Raw genomic sequence first — 21,107 nt, 5'->3', positions numbered from 1 at the left:
TAGCCATCAAAATAATATTTGACAATTTTTTACATATATAATAGTTGATACTTTTACGGATGTTTATATGGCTTTCTATGTATATATATGTTATATTATAGTCATACTATTTTTCTACCTTCTCATCTTTCTCCTACCTCCACTACTTTCCTCCCACATTGTACCCATACCACTTTCATTTCTTTTTGTTTTTCCTTTGTGACCCATTAGTTTTAATCAGGAGCACTCATGTAGGCATGTGTATGAAGCCATCCACTGGAGGACTCATTAGTGCCTATATCCCTGAAGACAATGACTTTTTTTCCCCCAACAACGTTGGATAGTCATTAGGTCCCTTGGGTAGTATGGAGGCCCCATGACCCCCTCCCCCATTTCTGGTTGAATGCTTGCTGTCTTTGTTTTATGTATGTCCTATGTGGGCAACCACAGCTAACCTGAGTTTATGAGTGCCATAGCCATGTCATACTGATAAGACAGCATTTTATAGCCTCTTCCTATCATGCAGATCTTTTATTCTTTCTGCCCTTTTTCTTAATGCTCCCTGAATCTTGGAGGAGGGATATGATGTTGACTAAAGTTTTTATCCTGCCCAGTTCCCACAGTTGTTAAGTCCCAAAGAAACCACACAGAAATCTACATTAGTTATAAACAGATTGACCCATTAGCTCAGGCTTCTTATTAACTCTTATAACTTATATTAGCCTTTTATTTTTGTCTGTTTGCCACATGGCTCAGTATCTTATTCAGCAAGGCAGTTACAATATGGGTGTCCAGTTTAATCATGAGCAGTCAGTAGTGGCCAGTTCTCAACATTCTGACCAGTCATGAATTTTTGCATTAGATCCCGTTTTAGGCAACTTTTTTTTTAATTTATTTATTTCTTTATTAATTAATTAAAGATTTCTGTCTCTTCCCCACCACCGCCTCCCCTTTCCCTCCCCCTCCCCCGGTCAAGTCCCCCTCCCTCGTCAGCCCAAAGAGCAATCAGGGTTCCCTGCCCTGTGGGAAGTCCAAGGACCCCCCACCTCCATCCAGGTCTAGTAAGGTGAGCATCCAAACTGCCTAGGCTCCCACAAAACCAATAGGTGCAGTAGGATCAAAAACCCATTGCCATTGTTCTTGAGGTCTCAGTAGTCCTCATTGACCGCTATGTTCAGCGAGACCGGTTTTAACCCAGGCTTTTTCAGACCCAGGCCAGCTGGCCTTGGTGAGTTCCCGATAGGACATCCCCATTGTCTCAGTGTGTGGGTGCCCCCCTCGTGGTCCTGAGTTCCTTGCTTGTGCTCTCTCTCCTTGTGCTCCTGATCTGGACCTTGAGATTTCAGTCCGGTGCTCCAATGTGGGTCTCTGTCTCTGTCTCCTTTCATTGCCTGATGAAGGTTAATATTCAGGAGGATGCCTATATATTTTTCTTTGGGTTCTCCTTCTTATTTAGCTTCTCTAAGAACCCGAATTATAGGCTCAATGTCCTTTATTTATGGCTAGAAACCAAATATAAGTGAGTACATCCCATGTTCCTCTTTTTGGGTCTGGCTTACCTCACTCAGGATAGTGTTTTCTATTTCCATCCATTTGCCTGCAAACTTCTCTGGAAAGCAGTGTGGAGTTTTCTCAGGAAATTCGGGATTAACCTACCCATGGACCCAGCAATACCACTCTTGGGAATATACCCAAGAGAGGCCTTATCATACAACAAAAGTATATGCTCTACTATGTTCATAGCAGCATTGTTTGTAATAGCCAGAACCTGGAAACAACCTAGATGCCCTTCAAATGAAGAATGGATGAAGAAAGTATGGAATATATACATATTAGGCAACTTTAAAAAAAATTTTTTAAAAAAAAGTTATATACATTGTTGTTTTAACTGTATGTGTGAGAGTCATTGAACCCCCTGGAACTGGAGTTACAGACAATTGTGACCTGCCATGTGGGGATTGAATCCATGTTCTCTGGAAGAGCAGCCAGTACTCTTAACCACTGAGCCATCTGTCCAACCGTGACCTGTTTGCTGCAAATAGAAGGGTTTTTTTTTTAAATTAATACCTAGGATAGCTCGGGTCTATCGATATACAGACAATTTGACAACACATCCTTATAGTAAACAATCATAGTAGGTTCACTCCTAGTGCTGATAAATTTTCCCGGCTATGAGTCTTTGTGATCAGGTGTTCTGTACTACAGGTGAACTCCCATGGAGCAGTCAGTACTGAGATCTAACCAGAAATATGTTGGTTTCCTCTATATTGATCATGCTATTATTGCACCAATAAGAAGTTCTTGCTTTGCAAGTTGGTATTGTAGCACACAAGGGCTAATACTGGGGAAGACCATTGCTAGCTCTTCTTCCCCACATGTCCACATAACAATGTTTATCACTTATAGAGGTTAGCCATAAGGCAGAAAGCTTCTAGTTCAGTTCTGCAACCATGATGTGGGGTATCTTCAGAGATAGACTGTAATCTTATACTTCTGGTGGACAACTAATGATAATAACTATATCCCATAAAACTTTTTGTGGACAGGGGGTTCTGTGGCCTTACTAGCCAACTACTTTTAGTGAAGCATCCTATATCTGGCACTGGGATTTTCATCTCATAAATCATGGATTCTGGAATCAGTACTATCCATACATGCATGGTACTTTCACACAAAGTCTTTCTTTTAAGCCAATTGTTTTAAACTATCTTATAAAGTACAAGTTTCCATATGGCTTCTTCATGCATCCTTAGTTTCTCTTCCCATGCTCCTTCCCATGCTCCATATTTTTCCCATTTCTGTTTATACCTAACCATCCCCAGTATTCTTTTTCCTCTATTTTCAAAGTACATGTGCTCCAAATATTAATTATAATTAGAAATTAGATCTATTGATCTGATGACTTTTTCACAGTCCTGTGTTTGCCACAAATATTTTATGAAGATATATATATATATATATGAAAGTTATATACATATAACTCCTCCTAATCTGGAGGAGCCTTGACTATGTTAACTAATGTCAAAAGGGACTTGGAAATGCTATTGAACTTTAAACATTTGAAAATGAGTCTTGGAAATAGGAATCCATGATCTGGCTATGATCAGGGGGAAAAAAGCTAAAATGATTAAACGAAGGTCAGAGATATGTAGTCCTGCTGGCTTTAAAGATAGAGAAGAAGCCAGGAGCCCAGGAACATGGGTGCTCCCTAGTCTAGAAGATGAAAAGGACAAGAAAATTGACTCTCCTCCAAAGTTTTAGAATGGAGACCAGCCCCGATGGCACAGGAATTTTAGCCTGGCAATACTCACACTTAAATTGGGAGTCACAGAACCATATGATAGTACATTCTTACTGTGTCAAGGCACCCAGTTTGTGGTCATCTGTTAGTAGCAGCTGTTGAAAACTAATCCACTCCTTGGTATCAACTCATGTTTGAATGTAATTGGAAATGGAGACAGCTTTGTAAACGCATCTTTTTCTGTCTGAGAAACCAAAATCCCACTGAGAAAATTCTCAGAATTGAAAGTGCACTGATTTCTCAGACTCAGCATCTCTCAATTTAATAAATTGCTTGGATGTAAGGAGGAATGAACATTCGAAGTATCTCCTTCAGTAGTTTGGATAGAGAGGCTTCATTTTTAGCAAATATCATGTATTCTATATTGCATAAATTAGTGAATTTTTAAAGACATACATGGTTATGCCAGGGAAAGTTTATTTCTGGAGCTGAGGCAAAGTCTCAAACCTTCAGGCATTTTTCCTAAGGTTTTAGATCCTGCAGGCAGTTTCTATAGCAACAAGTGAGTAGAATCCTCAAGGGACTGCCTGCACTGTAACTGGAGATGTCCCTGGAATTGGGGGAGCTGGACCACTGCCCAGGGTCCACTAAGTTAATAGAACTCTAGTGGCTATTGGAAAGCTCAAACTCTCTGAGGTGGCAGGGCAGAAGGGAAGTAAAAATAAGAGGTTAGGTACCATTTCCATGAAAATCCTAGGCAAATCAGTCGAGGATGGAGGCAGTTCTTCATAGCTGTAGTTTCAGTAGTTAGGAGTCAGTTAACTACAGACCAGGGATCCCAGGAAAGAATTCCATCTGCACTGGACATAAATTTCTCCTGTCATTGTTCTCCAAAGAGTGCAAAATAACAGTTATTTGTATGCTGTCTGCTCTGTGTCAGTTCTCTCTATATCTGCTTTCTACACAGTGGATTTACAGTATAGAGGAGGATATATATCGATAATATGCAGTTATTGAATTACTTAATGTAAGGGGCATGAGCATCTTCAAGTTCTGGCATTAGAGAGAATTCCTGGCATAAGTGTCTCCTGGATGCTGAAGAATAACTATATGCCCAGTTTTCTATCCCAACCCCCTACACACCCACCACCCACCAATCACTATACCACAGTTTTTTAAATCATTTTCTCTGCCCTCACCACACAATTTTTTGGATGTTTCTTTTCAATAGCTCATCCTTTTCAAGACTATCAACAGTTTTCCATTAAAAGTATGTCTCATATAATAATAGATGAAGAAAAGCCACAGGGAAGGGCATTGTTTAGAGGAATTTACTGGGTTACTACTAACAAACTCAAGAAAGTGACATCACAGTCAGAGTTTGTCTTGCAACATTTTCCAGTTTCCAGGGAATGTTCTCTGTGAAAGGAAGGGACAGAATATTTTGAATTTGAATCTTTAAACCAATGCAAACATGTGAAAAAGGAAGACTGGCTATTACACTCAGCTAGTAACCCGACTGCTGGTAATTTTCTAGGCTGCTTCATGACTGCAACAGCTCAGCAAATGTCACACTTACGGTTACGGTACAAATGTTACACGTAGAGTTACTGCCACACCGTTTCAACATAGGGAATCTGATGAGAGGAATATGAAGTAGACACATGTCTGGTCTGCACTTTTAGTCATGTGACTACAAAAATGAACTGGATTCTATGTTTTTAGGCTTTTCATTTAATTGTATCCTGAACATTATTTTATTTTACTTTATTTGTGTGTGTATTAGGTTCATGTTTATTTGTGCAGGTACCATATATTTCATATATATGCATGCACATATAGAGACCAGAGATCAACTTTGAATATGTCTTCTTTTGTTATCCTCACACACATACGCATGTGCACATGCACACACACACATACACGCAAATATATACAACTTTCCCAGTTTATTTAGTATTACTTGTCTATATATGATTTCAGGACTGATTCCCATGGGATTGGATAACCAATTAGAGACCTCTTCTTGGGGAACTCAATTTCTCCTGCTCTAAGCAGTTGTTTTATCTATAGCTCTTTGTCACTTTACTTTTTGATGCAGTCTCTCCCTGGAGCCTGGGGCTCTCTGATAGGCTTGGCTGACTGGCTATGGAACCCCAGGAATCTGCCTGCCTTTGATTCACCAATGCTGACAGTATACACATGTATCAGTACATGAAGTTGTTTATCTGAGTGCTGGGGATAGAACTGTGGTCCTCAAACTTGACTGGTGGCCGCTTTGCCAGCTGAGCCATCTTTCAACCACTACCATCCCTTCCTTACCTTTTATTTCATTGAGCTTTATTACTTAAGAGAAATATAATTAAATTCATTATCTACCACCACCAGGTTGTCTGATACAATAAGCGCTTTCAGATCTGAAAGAAATAGTAAATTATCTTTTTCTAGAAGTTTGACAATACGTAAGTGTAATCACATTGGCTGTTATCCATCCACAGGAAGGGGAAATTTAAAAGGCATGTGAAGTGGTCTTTATGTGCATGTTTGTTTTTAAACAAATGTTAGACAGTAAGCATTGCTTTAGGAATGCCTTTAGCCAGTAGCCTTTTAGATACCAGCCCACCTGGGCATGGGCTCTTCTCCTATTAATGCTGATGTAACGTGTGCACTCATTCTCTCTTCTGGATGCTGGTTACAGTTCTTGTTTCCCTGTTGTGCAAAGGACTGTGATCTGTGAGTCTACTCCTAAATAAATAAGCCTTTATTATACTCAATTCTGAGCTAGTGTCTTTATAGCATCATCTTCGAAGCATCACTGTCATTGTATTGGGAACTCACTGAGAATGTGTACCCAGCATTCATAACCCATTTCGGAAGCAAAATTAAGATTATTTGATGCTGATAGTTTTTTTCAGAAGAAAGAAGTATGAATCCGTTCTGCCAACAACTTTGAAAGACTTCTGATATTTCTGTAAACCAACAACAAATCAATTAAATATACTTTCTACATTTTCTACTGAGATACTAATATATCAAACCCACTCTGTAATGTAGGGAAACCAGGTCCTGGAAATGTTGATATTTTCTTGCTTACAACATGTGTTAGTTGCTCTTTTAAACCACATTGTGAATGCCTGAACACACTCACATGGCACACTTTCCAGAGTATCCTTTTAAAAACAATTTTAATTAATAGATTGCTATGTTACTATGAATAGTTTATTCTGGTCATCTTAAACTATCAACTTGACTCAGATTACTGATGGCAATGTCTTAACTGAAGAATAGTGTGGATCAGATTTGTCTATGGGCATGTCTGTGAAGGATTGCTCATTAATGTAGACTGTCCTCACCCACTGTGGTTGACACCATTCCTTTGGTAGGTAGTTCTGAACTGTATAGTTAGCTAAAAGTGCAAAAATTAATGTTCAACCTCCAAGCTCCTGCTTGAGCGCTATCCCTGACTTCCCTCAAGGATAGACTGTGACCTGGAAGTGTTAGCCAAATAAACCCCCTCCTCCCCTACACTGCTTTTGGAAAGAACGTTTTATCACAGCAACAGAGATAAAACCAGAATGGTAATTCTTTTAATATTATGAGATAAATCATTTTAGCTAAATCTATCTGAGACTACATGGCAACAGATGACTTAAATCATTACATGTAGACTGGACATATTTCTAGGAGTGGAATTGCTAGGCAGTATGGCAATTTGACAGTTAATTTTCTGGGGGAATTGTCAAACTAGTTTCCTTTGTGGCTGTGCCAATTTAGATGATTACAACCAACAGAAAAAAAATACAATTTTCTCATATCCTCACCTACATGTGTATTTTCACAAATGTATTATTTATTTTTTAAAAGTGATTAGCTATTATGGATTACATATTAGCACCTCTGCAAAATCTACACTTTAACTTTAATCCCTAGAATGATGATATTAGGAGGGATGGCCCTTATGGTAACAGATTATGGATTCCCACCCAAAAGGGCCAGGTCCCCTTAGATTGCTAGGATGTAAATGGAACGCTACACTTCATTTTTAGGTTTATGTATATGTTTTGCCAGTTTGTATGTATAGCACATGTATTTGCACCCTCAGAGGTCAAAGAGTAGCTAGAGTTGATGGGATCAGGTGGATGGAGCCTGCATAACAGGCTTGGACTGAATGTCTCATAAGGAGAGAGTGAAGAGATGCTCTCTAGGCTATGTGAACATACAAGAGAAGGTAGAATTTCATAAACCAGGACCAACCATAGAATTCCACAGATTCTATAGGTGACCTGGTTTTGGATTTCCCAGGCTCCAGAGCTTCATGAAATACTGTTGAAGATGCCCAACCAGTGAGTATACTAGAGCTGCCCTAGCTGACCCACAGAAGAGACAGTTTGCAGATGTAGATCTGTCTCCCTGCAGTCTTCACAGGCCTTTCCCTTGAGAGCAGTGTGACTCTAGGGAGCATTTCCTGTGGTTATTAGCCATCTGTATATCTTCTTTGACAAGTTTCTATTCAAGTCATCTGCATATTCTTGCTATTGAACTCTGAGTTCCTTACATATTCTAAGTACTGTCTTTATTGAACAAATATTTTTTGCAAATATTTTCCCATTCCATTGACTGCCTTTTAAGTCTGTACAAAGATTGTTTTTTAATTTATAAAGACTACATTTTAATTTAATGTTTTTGAGAATTTCATTTAGTAGCACTATTTTTAGATCATTTCCACACATTCCTTTTTCCCTCCAACTCTTCCACATACCCCCAACTACCTCTTAAATTATTGACCTTTCTTCTTTAGCTATCATTTTTTCACACGTATGTACATGTACACATGCACATATATGTATCCTAATAAATCCATTTATTGTGGTTCACATGTGTATGTGTTTAGGGTTGACTACTTGTGATTGGAAAACCTTAAAGGGGTTCACCCCTAGAGAAGACTGCTTTTTCTTCTCCTAGCAGTCACTAACTGTCTATAGCTTTCCTTCTAGGAGGTGGGACTTGATAAGATTTGTTTGTCTGTGTTCCATGTCAACTGGTCTCGTTTTATAGGGGATCTTTAGGGAACAAATTTTTCAGATTTCCTCTCATATACAGTATTTTGTAGCAATCACTCCATTCCTCTGACTCTTTCAGTCTCTCTGTCCCACTTCTAGGGTGTGCCTGAGCCCTGAGAGGAGGAGATGTGCTGTAGATGTACTGGTTGGGTTTGGACACCCCTGATCTCTTCTCTGTGTTTTGACCAATTGTGGATTTCTTCGATAGTCTCTCCCTGATGCAAAAGGAAGCTTCTTTGCTGAGAGTAAGAGCTATAATTCCCTGTGAGTACAACAATAAATTTTGATTATGTCCACTTTACCCACTTTTCTCTTCTTGGAGGTATATATATATATATATATATATATATATATATATATATATATATATTAAAAATCCATGACAAATCAGTTTTCATGAATCTTCCAAACTTGCTTTTAAGAATTTTGTAATTATGAATCGCATATGCTTAGGTCTTTGTTCAATTTTGATTTAATATTTTGACTCAAAGTCTAAAGTTTATATTAGTTTTCACTGTGAGTCTTCTGTGTCCATGGATCTTGACAAATATATATGATGAAATGTATCCATCAATGCCATGTTATATAGGAAACTTTTACCTCCCTAAATATATTCAAGCGCTCTCTGCTTATCTTATCTTTTTTTTCTAACATGCAGAAACCACTTTTATCTTTTACTCTCTTTGTACTGCTGCCTTTTCCACATCATTATGTAGTTTTTTAGTATGCTGCCTTGTTTGTCTTTGTTGACTCAGAAATGCACATCTAAGACACTGTTTGTGCTAGATGATAGAGCTGTGTCTATGGAACTTCACTGTCTGAGTCCAGCTAAGGAAAACAGCCTCAGGTGCCTGGGGGAGTTGCTTTTGAAAATAGGCATTATGAGACTCTTTCCCTATAGAGAATGGCACATGGAAAGGGGAAGGACATAATATTTCCAACATAGTTACCATTTGAGATGTATTCAGAAACTTTTCTTGCACAGTCAGCTTCCTTGCTGTGCATAAGCTTTTTCATTTACACAGCTTCACTTGTCAATTTTTACCATTATTTCCTGGGTTATTGGAGCCTTTTCAGCAAGTCTTTACTGATAGTTGTGTTCTGACGTGTTTTCTCTTAGTGATTACATTAAAGTCTTTAATCCGTTTTGAATAGGTAGATTCTTTTTATACAGTGATTGATCAGAGCCTAGTTTCATTCTTCTACAGGTGGATGCAGTTTTCCTAGCACCATTTGTTAGAGAGGCCATCTTTTTTCTATTTATTTTTGGCATCACTGTTGAAAATTATGTGAGTTTATTTCTGGGGCCTTTTTTATATTTCATTTTTCATAAAGTTTTTATTTTGCCACTAATATACTCTTCTGTAACTGTAGGTCTACAGTATAATTTGCAATCAAATATTGTGTTTCTTCCAGCGCTGCTCTTTCTGCTGCTGACTGATCTGGTTGTTCATGTGATCATTTACATTTTCATACACATTTTAGCTTTTTCCTAGTTCTGTGAAAAAGTCATTGGAAATTTTACAGAGATTGTATTTAATTGGTAGATCAGTTTTCATATTAAAGACATTATTTGTCCTGCCAATCCGTAGGCTTTGGTATCTCTTTCAGTTTCTTTCTTCATTGTTTTTAAAGTGTTCATTGTAAAGGTCCTTTATTTCCTTGTTTAGGCTTATTTAAATTTAAGTTATTGTCAATGGGAATATTTCTCCGATTTCTTTCTTGTAAGTTTGGCGTTTAGAAAAGTTACTAATTTGTCTGTAGATTTTGTATTTTGCTATTTTACCGTGCTCGTCAGACCTAAGACTTCTCTGGCTGAGACTATTGTATCTTTCAGTAGATTATCACATCATCTTCTTTTCCTGTTTGCGTCATTTTGTATTTCTTAGCTCTAGCTACAATTTCAAACATTATATTAGGTGACTGGAAAGTGGACATCACTGTCTCAGTCTTGATTTTAGACCTAACACATTCATTTTTCCTAGTATAATGTTGGAAGAGACAGCACTTTAGGAATTGTTATGTTAGGTAATATTCTTTTATTCAATCCTTGTTTTCATTGCTATGATAAAGTACTGACCAAAACCAACTTGAAGGAGAAAAGAGTTTATTTGGATTATACTTTCATGTCACTGATGTGGGATGTCTTTCTTTATATGTGTTGCTTTTATTGGTCGATGAAAAAAGCTGTTTTGTCCAATGGACAGGCAGACTATAACTTGGTGGGGAATCTGAAAGAAGAGACAGAGAAGGAAGACAGAATGAGAAGATGCCATGTAGCTGCTAAAGGAGTAACATGTCTCTCTGGTAAGCCACAACCTTGTGGCAATACACAGATTAGTAGAAATGGGCACATTTAATAATTAGAGCTAGCCAATAAGAAACCTAAGACATTGGTCAGACAAATGTGACTGATAATAAGTCTTAGAGTGGTTATTTCATAAGCAGTTGCAGGAGCTAGTGAGCTGGACCTGGAGAGAAACCGGTCCAGGGAGCCAGCGGGATGGAGAGTACTGATAGTTACATTTCACAGTCCAACTTTAAGGGACATCAGGACAGGAACTCAGCAGAAACAGAAACAGAGACCATGGAAGAATGCTGCTTACTGGCTTGCTCAGTTTGCTTCCTTGTACAACCCAGGCCTTACCTAGAGGTAGCACTACCCACAGTGGTCTGGGCCCTCCCACACCAATCATCAATCAAGAAAATGCCTGAAATACATGCTTGTGGGCCATTCTAATGGAGGCAATTTCTCACTTTTCCTAGATGACTCTAGAGAATCTAACTTGCATCAAGTTGATAAAATTAAAAAACAAACTAATTAACAAATACAAAAAGCCATCTAGCACATATTCCTAGTATCATGTATCATAAAAGGATATTGAACATTGTCACAGGTCTTTTCTGCATCCATTTGAGATAATTATGTGATTTCAATACATAAATATATGCATTACTATATTACACTTAATGATTTGCATATGTTGAAACGTCCTTGCATTTTTGGGATGAAGCTAATTTAATCAAGGTATATGATTTTTTAAAAATGTTTTTCCAAATTTGACTTACAAGTATTTTGTTGAGAATTTTGAATCTTACATCCATCAGGAAAATGATCTATATGCTTTTTTTTCATCCATCATTTGTTAATTATTATTAGAAATTCATAGAGCTACTTTGGTAGTATTCCTTCCTTCTAAACTGTATGGGACTTTCTTTAAATTAAAATTTTATATATACACATTAGAATTTCATACATGAATACTGTATTTATATCATTTCCAATTTTCTCACTGCCTTTTTTCTTTCACTCCAACTCCTCCCAGGTCTTCTCCTCAAATTCATGAACTTTTTTTAACAATTGCTATAGACATATATGCAAATACACATATAAATACACCCACACTCACACATCCTGCTGAGCCCAGTTAATGTTGTTTGTATGTGTTTATGGCTGACCACTTAGAATTGGATAACCTGTCAGGAGGCTCATCCTCTGAGAAGACTGATTCTCTTTCCTCAGCAACCATTAACTGCCTGTTGTTCTTCATTTATGGATGGAACCTTGTGAGACACACATCTCCCACACATGCTGGCATGTAGTGAAGGTCTCGTTTAAGTGACCATATACTTGAGATTTCACTAGTGAAGCTCTCATATCATTTGTAGATAACATGATGTCCAATAGACCACATGGTTCTCTGTCTCTTACAGTCTCTGTGCCTCCTCTACCACGGTGTTCCTCTACCCTAGGCTAGGGGCTGTATTATATATTTACCAGTTGGGGTTGATGCCCACAGCTGCCTATTATTCTCTGCACTTAGCCAGATGTGGATTTCCCTGATAGCCTTTGTTCCAAAAGCAAGTTTGTTTGATGAGGAGCAAGGAGCACCTTTTAACTTTGTTTTTTCCAACCTTTTGTTCTAATGATACAGGAGGAATTTTCACAACAGGCAAGGGTGAACTGCAAACAGAGCTGGCCTTTGTACTCCTGAAGGAGCGGACTTGGCTCTGCCCTGGGTCTAGTCTCACATCTGTAGAGGCGTTGATTCTACATACAGGGGCTAAACAATTTATCTCTCAGACGATTGTGAGGAGTAAGGGAGGCAAAGGAAACACAGGAACGGTATATGAATGAGGGTATATGCAAATCAAATAGAATGCACATCATATTTTATAGTGCAAGCACTTTAAAATTATAGTCTATGAGAACGCTGTTCTTGGAGCATGCAGTATTTGTGGTGTTTGCTTGAGCAGAATGCCATCTGCGTCGAATACAGGACTAATGAACGTCTCCCTGGCAGAGGTTCTGTGGCTGCTACAGACAGGTGCATTCCTCTTTGCCATCTGCTAGACACTCCAAGTAAGCAGCAGGTCCATAGGTCTAGGTTAATAAAGAACAGTAAGAAATTAAACAGCTGCTTGAATTTTTGTGACTTAGTTTTTGAGACAGAGTCTGACGTATCCCACACTGGAGGCAAGCTTTCTATATAGATGAAGATGATTTCTGATTCTACTTCCTCCACCTCCCACATCCTGGGACTACAGGTACATGCCACTAGGCCTGGAGTGTGCTGCTAATTCAGCCACATACAGTAAGTGACAACTATCTGATTTGCAAACTAAGGAAGAAAGGGAATCTTACCTCAGTATTTGGAAATAAGTTTATTCAAAATTAAGTGACCACAGGTGATATAATTGAAATATAATTATATTGCCTCGCTTTGGAGTTAACTGCCAAAACTGTTTTAAACTATTGACATTTAAAGAAGTTGGGTAAATTCAGTTGGTATTGTTAATTCTTTAAGAATACCACCAAATTTAAGCTCTTAAGAATAAATAATGTCCACTATACATATAAACTAATATAATCTGGATGTATATTAATTACCAGAGTACCAGAAAAATAGTTATCTATTTCTGGTTGTCATTACAAGGGGCCAAAGGTGCCCATGACATCTAGACTAACTGCCATCTAGTGGAAGCCAAGGACACAACTAAGCATCCAACAGTGGCTCTCAGTGATGCCAACATTAAGTTAGATGAGTGAATACACGGACCTGAGACCATGCATTCCAAGGGAAACAATCTGGCTTGTTACTCTCTATGACCTTGTTAGGGTAAGGAATTTGAACTAATACAAGCCCAAACCACACTGGGCTCCTTCTACAGAAGCCTGGATGCACCTTTTCTTCCAAATGGCGCTGTGACATTTGATAGGCATGAAACTATTTCCACTTGTCTCTTTGAGAATTAAATACAGTCCTAGGAAATGATGTCTTTGTTGTTCTAAAGGTCATGGGGACCTTGGTCTTCCCTTTGATGGTAAATAAACATGAGCACCTTGCAGAAGCTGGTCCATTTAGATGTTTCATAAGCCTAATGGAGCAATCCGAAATTGTAGCTTTCATGCCTTGTTTATCTCACATTTAAACATATCCTGAAAACAAAGGGAAAGTTGGCTTCCGTTGACAGCTGTGTCATTTTAAGACTTCTGCCAATGCGAGAGTCCTTCCAGTCACCAGCAAGTGGCTCTATTTAGCTTACATTTCAAACTAATGGCAGGAGTAGGTACTAAACACTGGGCAACTATTTGGGGAATTTTGAAGATTATTAAGTCTTGAATAACAGAGTGCCTCGTGCTTTCCCACCAAGCTTTTCTCAGCAGTTGAATATATCTGGATCTTATTCTGGTTTTTCGTTCTTTTTTTAGCTTCCTGAAATGACTCATGTTCAAACACAACGACCCTGGATGACGTTTCTGCTGCAGAACGTTGGATTGATCCTAGGCTGGCTTTCTCTTTTGCTCTTAGCTGCGTATGAACAGAATATTAGAATATAAGTTAAGCTGCTTCAATGTCTTCCAAAATTATATCTTATTTCTTACGTGGTCTCTATGCTGATTACTAAATTTCAGTATTTTTATTTTAGGCAAAGAATGTATTTTATCTTAACTTATTAATTACGTGTTGTAATATTTTTAGAAATGTATAAAGGTAAATCTGTCTCACACGGAATTGTTTACTTTTGTTTCTGACCCTATAATGAACCACAGTAATGGTCAGCGTTGTTTGTAAATTCTGAACTCTATTCAATTGTAAAAAACGTTATTTCTTTAAAAAAGAGTGTTTATTTCTTGTATTTGAAACAGACAGGTGCCGGTTGGCATAAAAATCAGCTGCAACAGTTTTGTGGGTTTTTATGTTAAGAATACATTTGTTTTCTATGTAATCAATAAACCATAAGCAAATAGGATAATAGAAGTATAATAAAGGCTAATTTGAAAGTGGTGCTTTTAAGCACCTTCTGTTACTTTATATACAGATCCTCTCTTCCAAGCTGGTGTAGCCTGGTCATCTGGAAGAATCAAGCCCTGCTTTAGCACTATACATGAATAGATAAATTGAGAAGCCCAAAAGATATGTCAGAGTGTCTGTCTGTCCCTCTGTAAATGTCAGCATGTTTGTCCTAGGCAAGAAGAAGTGGTGATGTTCCCAGATTAGTAAGGTAACAAAGAATCAGGCAGGAATCTAATGACTCAGCTCTCATAGATTATATAACAGGCTCTGTCTGTCTGTCTGTCTGTCTGTCTCTCTCTCTCTCTCTGTGTGTGTGTGTGTGTATGATCTTACTAATAAGATATGTTTGCATTATTTCTGGGGTCACTTTAAATGGGAAATCAGCAAGTGAATTCATGAACAAGAAATATTACTGGTAACCTAGAATCTTATTAAAAGAGAAAACAACCCCGGCTTTAATCGTTTTGTCCTTGGAACATGGAAGCCCACTATTTTTCTTCGTTTTTAATGACGGGCCCTGACAAGGGAAAGGTCATTTGCTCTGACTATGACTCACGGCACTCAGTTACATATCTCTCCTACCTCTTACTTGCCAGCTGGGAAACGTTCTTCGTCATGCCCCAACCCAAACACAATCTTTTAAAGCTACTTCGCTTTGATCTCAAAATGAAGTGGACCTCTCTAGTTCTCTTTTGTGCTTGCTTGGAGACTTTGGGCCCTTGTGTATGAGAACTCAGTGTACACCAGAAACAGCTAAAGCCTTAACTACAGAGAGAACAAATGACTGCTTTCATCAGAACCTCTGACTCTGTGGGTCTGAGAGCGTCCTGAGATCTTGACTGAGAACTTTAAGGTGTTGCTAAGGCAGCTGGCTGTGGCCCGACTCCAAATGCCACTGAGGAAAGAAGTCAATAGGCCTGGCTTTGAGAAAAAGCAGAGCACAGGTCTGGGACCCAAGAGCCATGTGCTTTTGTGTTGGTTAACACTTCTGTACTTTGATATTTTTCCTGAGAGGAAAGTTGACTTGACACAATCAGCCTTCTGATTGTGGAGAGTGAGCTAAACTGAACAAACACTCCCTTTGTCCAGGCCATCCTGGAGTTGAGGATGCATACAAGAAGTACCAGACACTATCTCTGTGTGTGTTTCAATGCCCAGGTTCTGGTTTTGACATTTAGCCATCATTAATGCTAACTTAATTGGAATAGCTCTGATGGATGACTGTGGCTCTGGTTCAAGGTTAGACAAGTCTTGGCTAAATCACATTTGAGCTGTGAGCTGTGTACTCTATAACCTTCAAAGCAGAGTGATTTTGATACTAGTGGAGCTGGGAATGGTGTGCAGAGGGGCTTGGATGGAGCCAGCTCTCAGGACATTTTCTGAGTACTTTGCAAGCTTGTCATTAGTGTTCTCTGATAGAAAGCAGAAACCTAGCCACTCAGAGGGCAATGGATAGTGGGATAATAGCTTCTGAGGGCATCTTTTTAGGTTCTCCCTTTCTCCCCTTCACCTAATTATTGATTTGTTGATAATCAAAATTGTGTTCCAGACAGCATACCCCCAGTAATCTCAGCATAGAGATGACTAAGTGCAAAAGGAACTTGCTACTTGAGCCTGATAACCTGAATTGGATCCCAAATCCCAATTGAAAGGCCAGAAATGGTGGCATGCATCTGTAATCTCAGCCCTGACACAGCAAGATAGGAGAGAGAGACAGGAGAATTGATTTCGCCTTCATGGGCCATCCAACCTGGAGTGACAGACGAGTGAGACCTGTCTTCAAAGCAAAGTGGAAGAAAAACAACTCCTAAAATTTGTGTTCTGGTTTCCTTATGTGTAGTGTGGCAACTGCGTACTGATATTCACACTCACTTTTTACTTTACTGAAATGTTTCTATTCCTCAAAATTGAGTGATAATAATAAAAATATGATGACAACTGTGTGCCCTCTGAAAATGAACTGAATCTAAATTTGGGGTGGGCTGACAGTAGTTTCTCTTTAAGCTAAACCGTATTTTCCTTAAAAGCAGGTTTTTCAATAGTGTTAGAGGGTCTGTTTCCTAAGACTCAATTTAGGTTTCTACTGTAAGTGTGCTCAGAGATTCATTTATTTCTTCTTCTTCCTTTTTTTCTTCTTTTTTCTTAAATCGCTGTACTAGAAATGTTGCTGGAGAAAACTCAGAGTGGACCATGCAGTTTTCTTATTTAAGCATCTATCATCTACTGACAGGTCTGTTTTTAGACAGAGGCCTGTGGTGCTGTGATACTCTCTGGGAAAAAAGAAAAAAGGGCTTCATCACTATTGAAGGGTGAGCAGTCCCAGAGTCTTAGGCAAATGTCCCTGTGAACAGAGCCACTCCCAACTCCTCTGCCCTCTTCTGCCCTCTTGTATCTCAAGACACAGCACAGTTACGTTGTTTCTTCTTTGAAGATAAAGGTCATGGTTACAGGATGCCAATTAAGAATGTTATTTGGGGCTCTTCAGTTGAGTCACTAAGAATTCAGGTGTCAAAGTTACATCTAGGTTCAAATGCTAGCCATACAATGATTTCTTTTTTTCTCATAAAATAATGTTATGGTGATGTCATATAGAATATTGCTTGTGAAACACTTTGCACAGAGCCTGAAAAATATTAATAATAATAAAATGTATTAAGCACCCTTCCTCCTTAATATTTTGTTTTTCTAATAGTTTCTACTCTTTCTCAGTTTTGTAATCTTCATCAAGAAAGTTGTTTTTTTTTTTTTTTGGTGTAGAATGGGGATTAAACATTTCTATACACCTGTACTCCTGGGCTTGAGGCTCCACAGTACAAAGCTTGTTTGATTAGCATATAGAAGGCCTTAAGTTCAATTCTCAGCATTGAGGAAAAAGTATTAAAAATCTGTATCCAATCCATCTATAATCTCTTTAAAGCCTCCAAGATGACATTCCCTACAGAATCAATACCGTCCTGTGTGTGTTTCACTTTGACTCACTTCTGGAGAGTGAGATACGGGGCCTCCGTTGGCTTGCCCTATTCTGCACACCCTCCCAGGCAGACTCCATCCTCTGTCCTAATACTTAGACTCAGCAGGCATCCTCTTCACATATTCTGTCTCCCTCACAGTAAGTGAGAAACTACTCTGCTCCCTGAAGTTATCCTTCTGAGGATGAACAATGCAAGCTGCCCGAGAAGAACCTGTCTGGGATCATGGCTGTTGTCATAACTTAACTTTGACTCAAGGAAAACAAAACAAAACAAAAAGATGGGTTGAACCTCGCTGTTCCAACACATTTGTGGATGGAAGGAAGACAACTCCCAAAAGAAACAGGAAAGCAGAGCATTGACTTGATGGAGCCCTGGTCTGTTTAGATAAGACAGTATCCTCGAACTGAGAGTACAGCCTCACTCCTAAGAAAGGAACCCTGAACTACAGGAGCTGAACATACTCCAACCCAATGTCCTCCACTGTGGGGAAATAAGCTTTAGGTTGTCATGTATCTTTTAAAATGCAAATGGATTATAGAAGTTTTGAAAGGCTAAGAAATGACCGTACGACAGGAGGGGTCTTACCCCACCCCCACCCACACACACTACATCCCTAAATGATCTATTCAATATATCCAGGTCAGTGTTCATGCCCCCAAGATGGATTATGTGCTTCACAAGATCTTCCCCACAAGCTGCTCAGTCCACCCTGCAAATCTATCAACTTCTGTTGCTTCTCTGTCTTTGTCGTATTAAACTTCTCCACCTTCCTAATCATGCTGAAGTGTGTGTGTGTGTGTGTGTGTGTGTGTGTGTGTGTGTGATATACATATAAGAGGGCAAAATAAAACAAAGCAGAGATGTAGTTATGATAGCCAAGGTCCAGACTCCAGGCTAAACACTGAGATTTAATCCTGTGATTAAACTGTCTCCCCTGCACAGTATTGTCAGTGCAGCCCCAGGGAAATCAGAAGAGAATGCAGCTGAAAATCTCACAGTTCAGAAGACTCTCCAGCGAAAGGCAGAATGTGGGAGACAGGAATAAAAGAGGAAATGTTCTGATTACAGAGATGGCAGGCAGTACAAAGGGCATACCTCTTGGCTGGATAATTCTAAAACCCTTTTAAAGACCTTATCCATGCCATTTCCTTTCATTCAGTATGACATGTTGGCTCTCGTCACAAAATTACAAGACGGTCAGCAGGACAAAGAGAACGTAGGTAGAAAGACAGTGCAAGCATCACAACCAGACTCAGACTGGAGACTTAAACAAGAGGAATTAATATGACTAAAGCTTATGGTGGGGAAATGTACCATCTGTAATGCAGAGAGGAGTGTGCCATTAAAGGTGGCGGCACACACCTTTAATCCCAGCACTCAGAGGCAGATGGATCTCTGAGTTTGAGGTCAGCCTGGTCTACAGAGTGAGGTCCAGGACAGCCAAAGCTACACAGAGAAACCCCTTTTTTGAAAAACCAAAAATAAAAAAAAATAACTAAAAAAGGAGAGAAGAGTAATGTGAGCAGAAATGACACTGTGAAGAATAACTAACCAGACACAGAGGATAGAGGTTCATTTCTGGAATATTACTAGCACTAAGGAAGGAGAGATAGCAAGATCACCATGAGTTCAGTCCAGTCTGCCCTACACAGTAGTAGAACAGCCAACGTCAGTGTGTGACTATCAAAAATGTTTAGTGGGTAACTCTTTCTCAAAAATGAGAAGGGGGGGCTGGTTATAAATTCTTAAGGGAGAAACCAGAAGTGTGGAGAATATCTTGAGTAGTCCTTTAAATCAGCAAACATGTCCAATTAATGAATCAGTCATCTCAAAGGAGTGTCCCTGTAAACATCTAGACCTAAATACAGAGAAAACTGGAAAATGCCAAAGGGAATGTCCCAGAATTGTGGATCAATTAGGGAAGATGTGACATGCAGGTAAAATCAGATGATGCAGGGGAGGGGAGAATGAGAAGGAATGCAGAGGTGTTTGAAACAATGATGGTCTAGAAATAATAACATCCCAAGCCATGTACTCAGGAAGTTGCAGGAAAACAGAGACAGAAAAAAAAAAAACATTAAAAAAAACCTCAGAAGCAAACTTTGAAAATAAAAAATAAAAAAAAAAAAAAAACAAGAGCTGACTGACTCTGGACTGACAGCTGGGGAACCTGCATAGGACTGAACTAGGCCCTCTGAATGTGAGTGACAGTTGTGTGACTTGAGCAGCTTGTAGGGCCACTGGCAGTGGGACCAGTATTTATCCCTAATACATGAACTGGTTCTTTGGGGCCCATTCCCTATAGAGGGATACATTGCTCAGCCTAGATGGGGCTCCAGAGAGTTGGTCCTGCCTCAAGTGAGCTAACAGACTTCGTTGACTCCCCATGGGAGGCCTCACTCTCTCTGAGAAGTGGATGGTGTTGGGGTGGGGAGAAGGAGGAGAGAGTAGGAGGATGGGAAGGAGAGGGAACTTGGATGTGTATGTAAAATAAAAAAAAAAGACTATTTAAATAAAATAAAGAAAATAGAAAAAAACTTTAAAAAACATCAAAAAATAGAATAGAAATTATCAGATTCTCTTCAAAACCCATGTGAAGTATTGGATAAGCCAGGGTTTAACTCAGTGGTAGAGTTCTTAGGATACACTACAGCACTGCTTCAACCCTCGGTGATACAAATGAGAAAGAATTCAGTAAAATATTTTATTGTTTTAATGTAACGAAACAAGGTTTCTTTATGGCCCTGGTTGCCCTTGAACTCACAGACATCTGCCTGTAAAGGCATGCACCACCATGCCCTATGCCACATATTATGTTATAAAGGACAAAAATCCTCAACATTTGCTACTTCATTCAATGAAACTATCCTTAGAAGTAAAGGAGAAGTAAAAAATCTCTAAAACAGGCATTGAGAGGATTCATTTTTCATACACTCCTCTTGTAAGAAATCTTCCAAAGAGACTTTCAGAAAGAAACTGTAGTTTTCAACAAAGAAAAATGTAAAAATGTAATGAATGAAAGCACAGAGAAATCTTTATTGCATTTTTAATTGAACCTTAACATTTTCTTAAATGATTTCCCAAGCTTACATGTAAATATATATATACAGGAGGCTAGATCAATTTTACCAAAGCTTAAAAGCAGTGAGATGTTTTCAGTTGGCAAATGAATGAATAGACCCTGAGATAGCCATCAGATTGAGTATAGCTTAGCAGTAATAAAGAATGAGTTATAGGGCTGGAGAGATAGGTCTGTTGATAAAGTTCTTGCTGTGTATGCATGATGGCCTAAGTTTAGATCTCCAGTGCCATGTTAATGTCAGGTGGATGTGCGGGTCCACCTGCCATCCTAGTAGTCAAGAGACAAGGGATACCTGGGATAAGCCGGTCCCAAATATAAAAATAGCCAATCAATGAACTCTTGATTCAAGTGACTTTCAGTAAATCTGATGCAGCTTGATGCAACTGGCAAAATAATTTGAAGAGACCACATGAAATAAAGTCTTTTTGGTTGTAATTTTGATGTTTTTGCAAAGACGTGTTTGTAAAAGAATAT

The 21,107-nt window shown here is 38.8% G+C and overlaps 1 protein-coding gene across 5 annotated transcripts in view; it reads left to right on the top strand.

Moving 5' to 3' along the window:
* Positions 1-14,122, top strand: part of Slc39a12 (solute carrier family 39 member 12) — a 110,048-nt gene extending 95,926 nt beyond the window's left edge. For 4 of the 5 annotated variants that reach the window (XM_050144754.1, XM_050144755.1, XM_050144752.1 and 1 more), the window contains one exon: positions 13,994-14,122. In XM_050144754.1, the coding sequence (XP_050000711.1) occupies positions 13,994-14,122 (129 nt within the window). Of the gene's footprint in view, positions 1-9,488; positions 9,570-13,993 lie in introns of all 5 variants that reach the window. The other variant, XM_050144749.1, reaches the window with a different exon arrangement.
* The last annotated feature ends 6,985 nt before the right edge of the window (positions 14,123-21,107 follow it).

Source organism: Alexandromys fortis, unplaced genomic scaffold, assembly GCF_014885135.2.
Source record: "Alexandromys fortis isolate MF-2015 unplaced genomic scaffold, M_Fortis_MF-2015_v1.1 scaffold_52, whole genome shotgun sequence".
NCBI lineage: Eukaryota > Metazoa > Chordata > Mammalia > Rodentia > Cricetidae > Alexandromys > Alexandromys fortis.
Note: the sequence above shows the minus strand (reverse complement) of the source record. Positions and strands in the feature narration are given on the sequence as shown.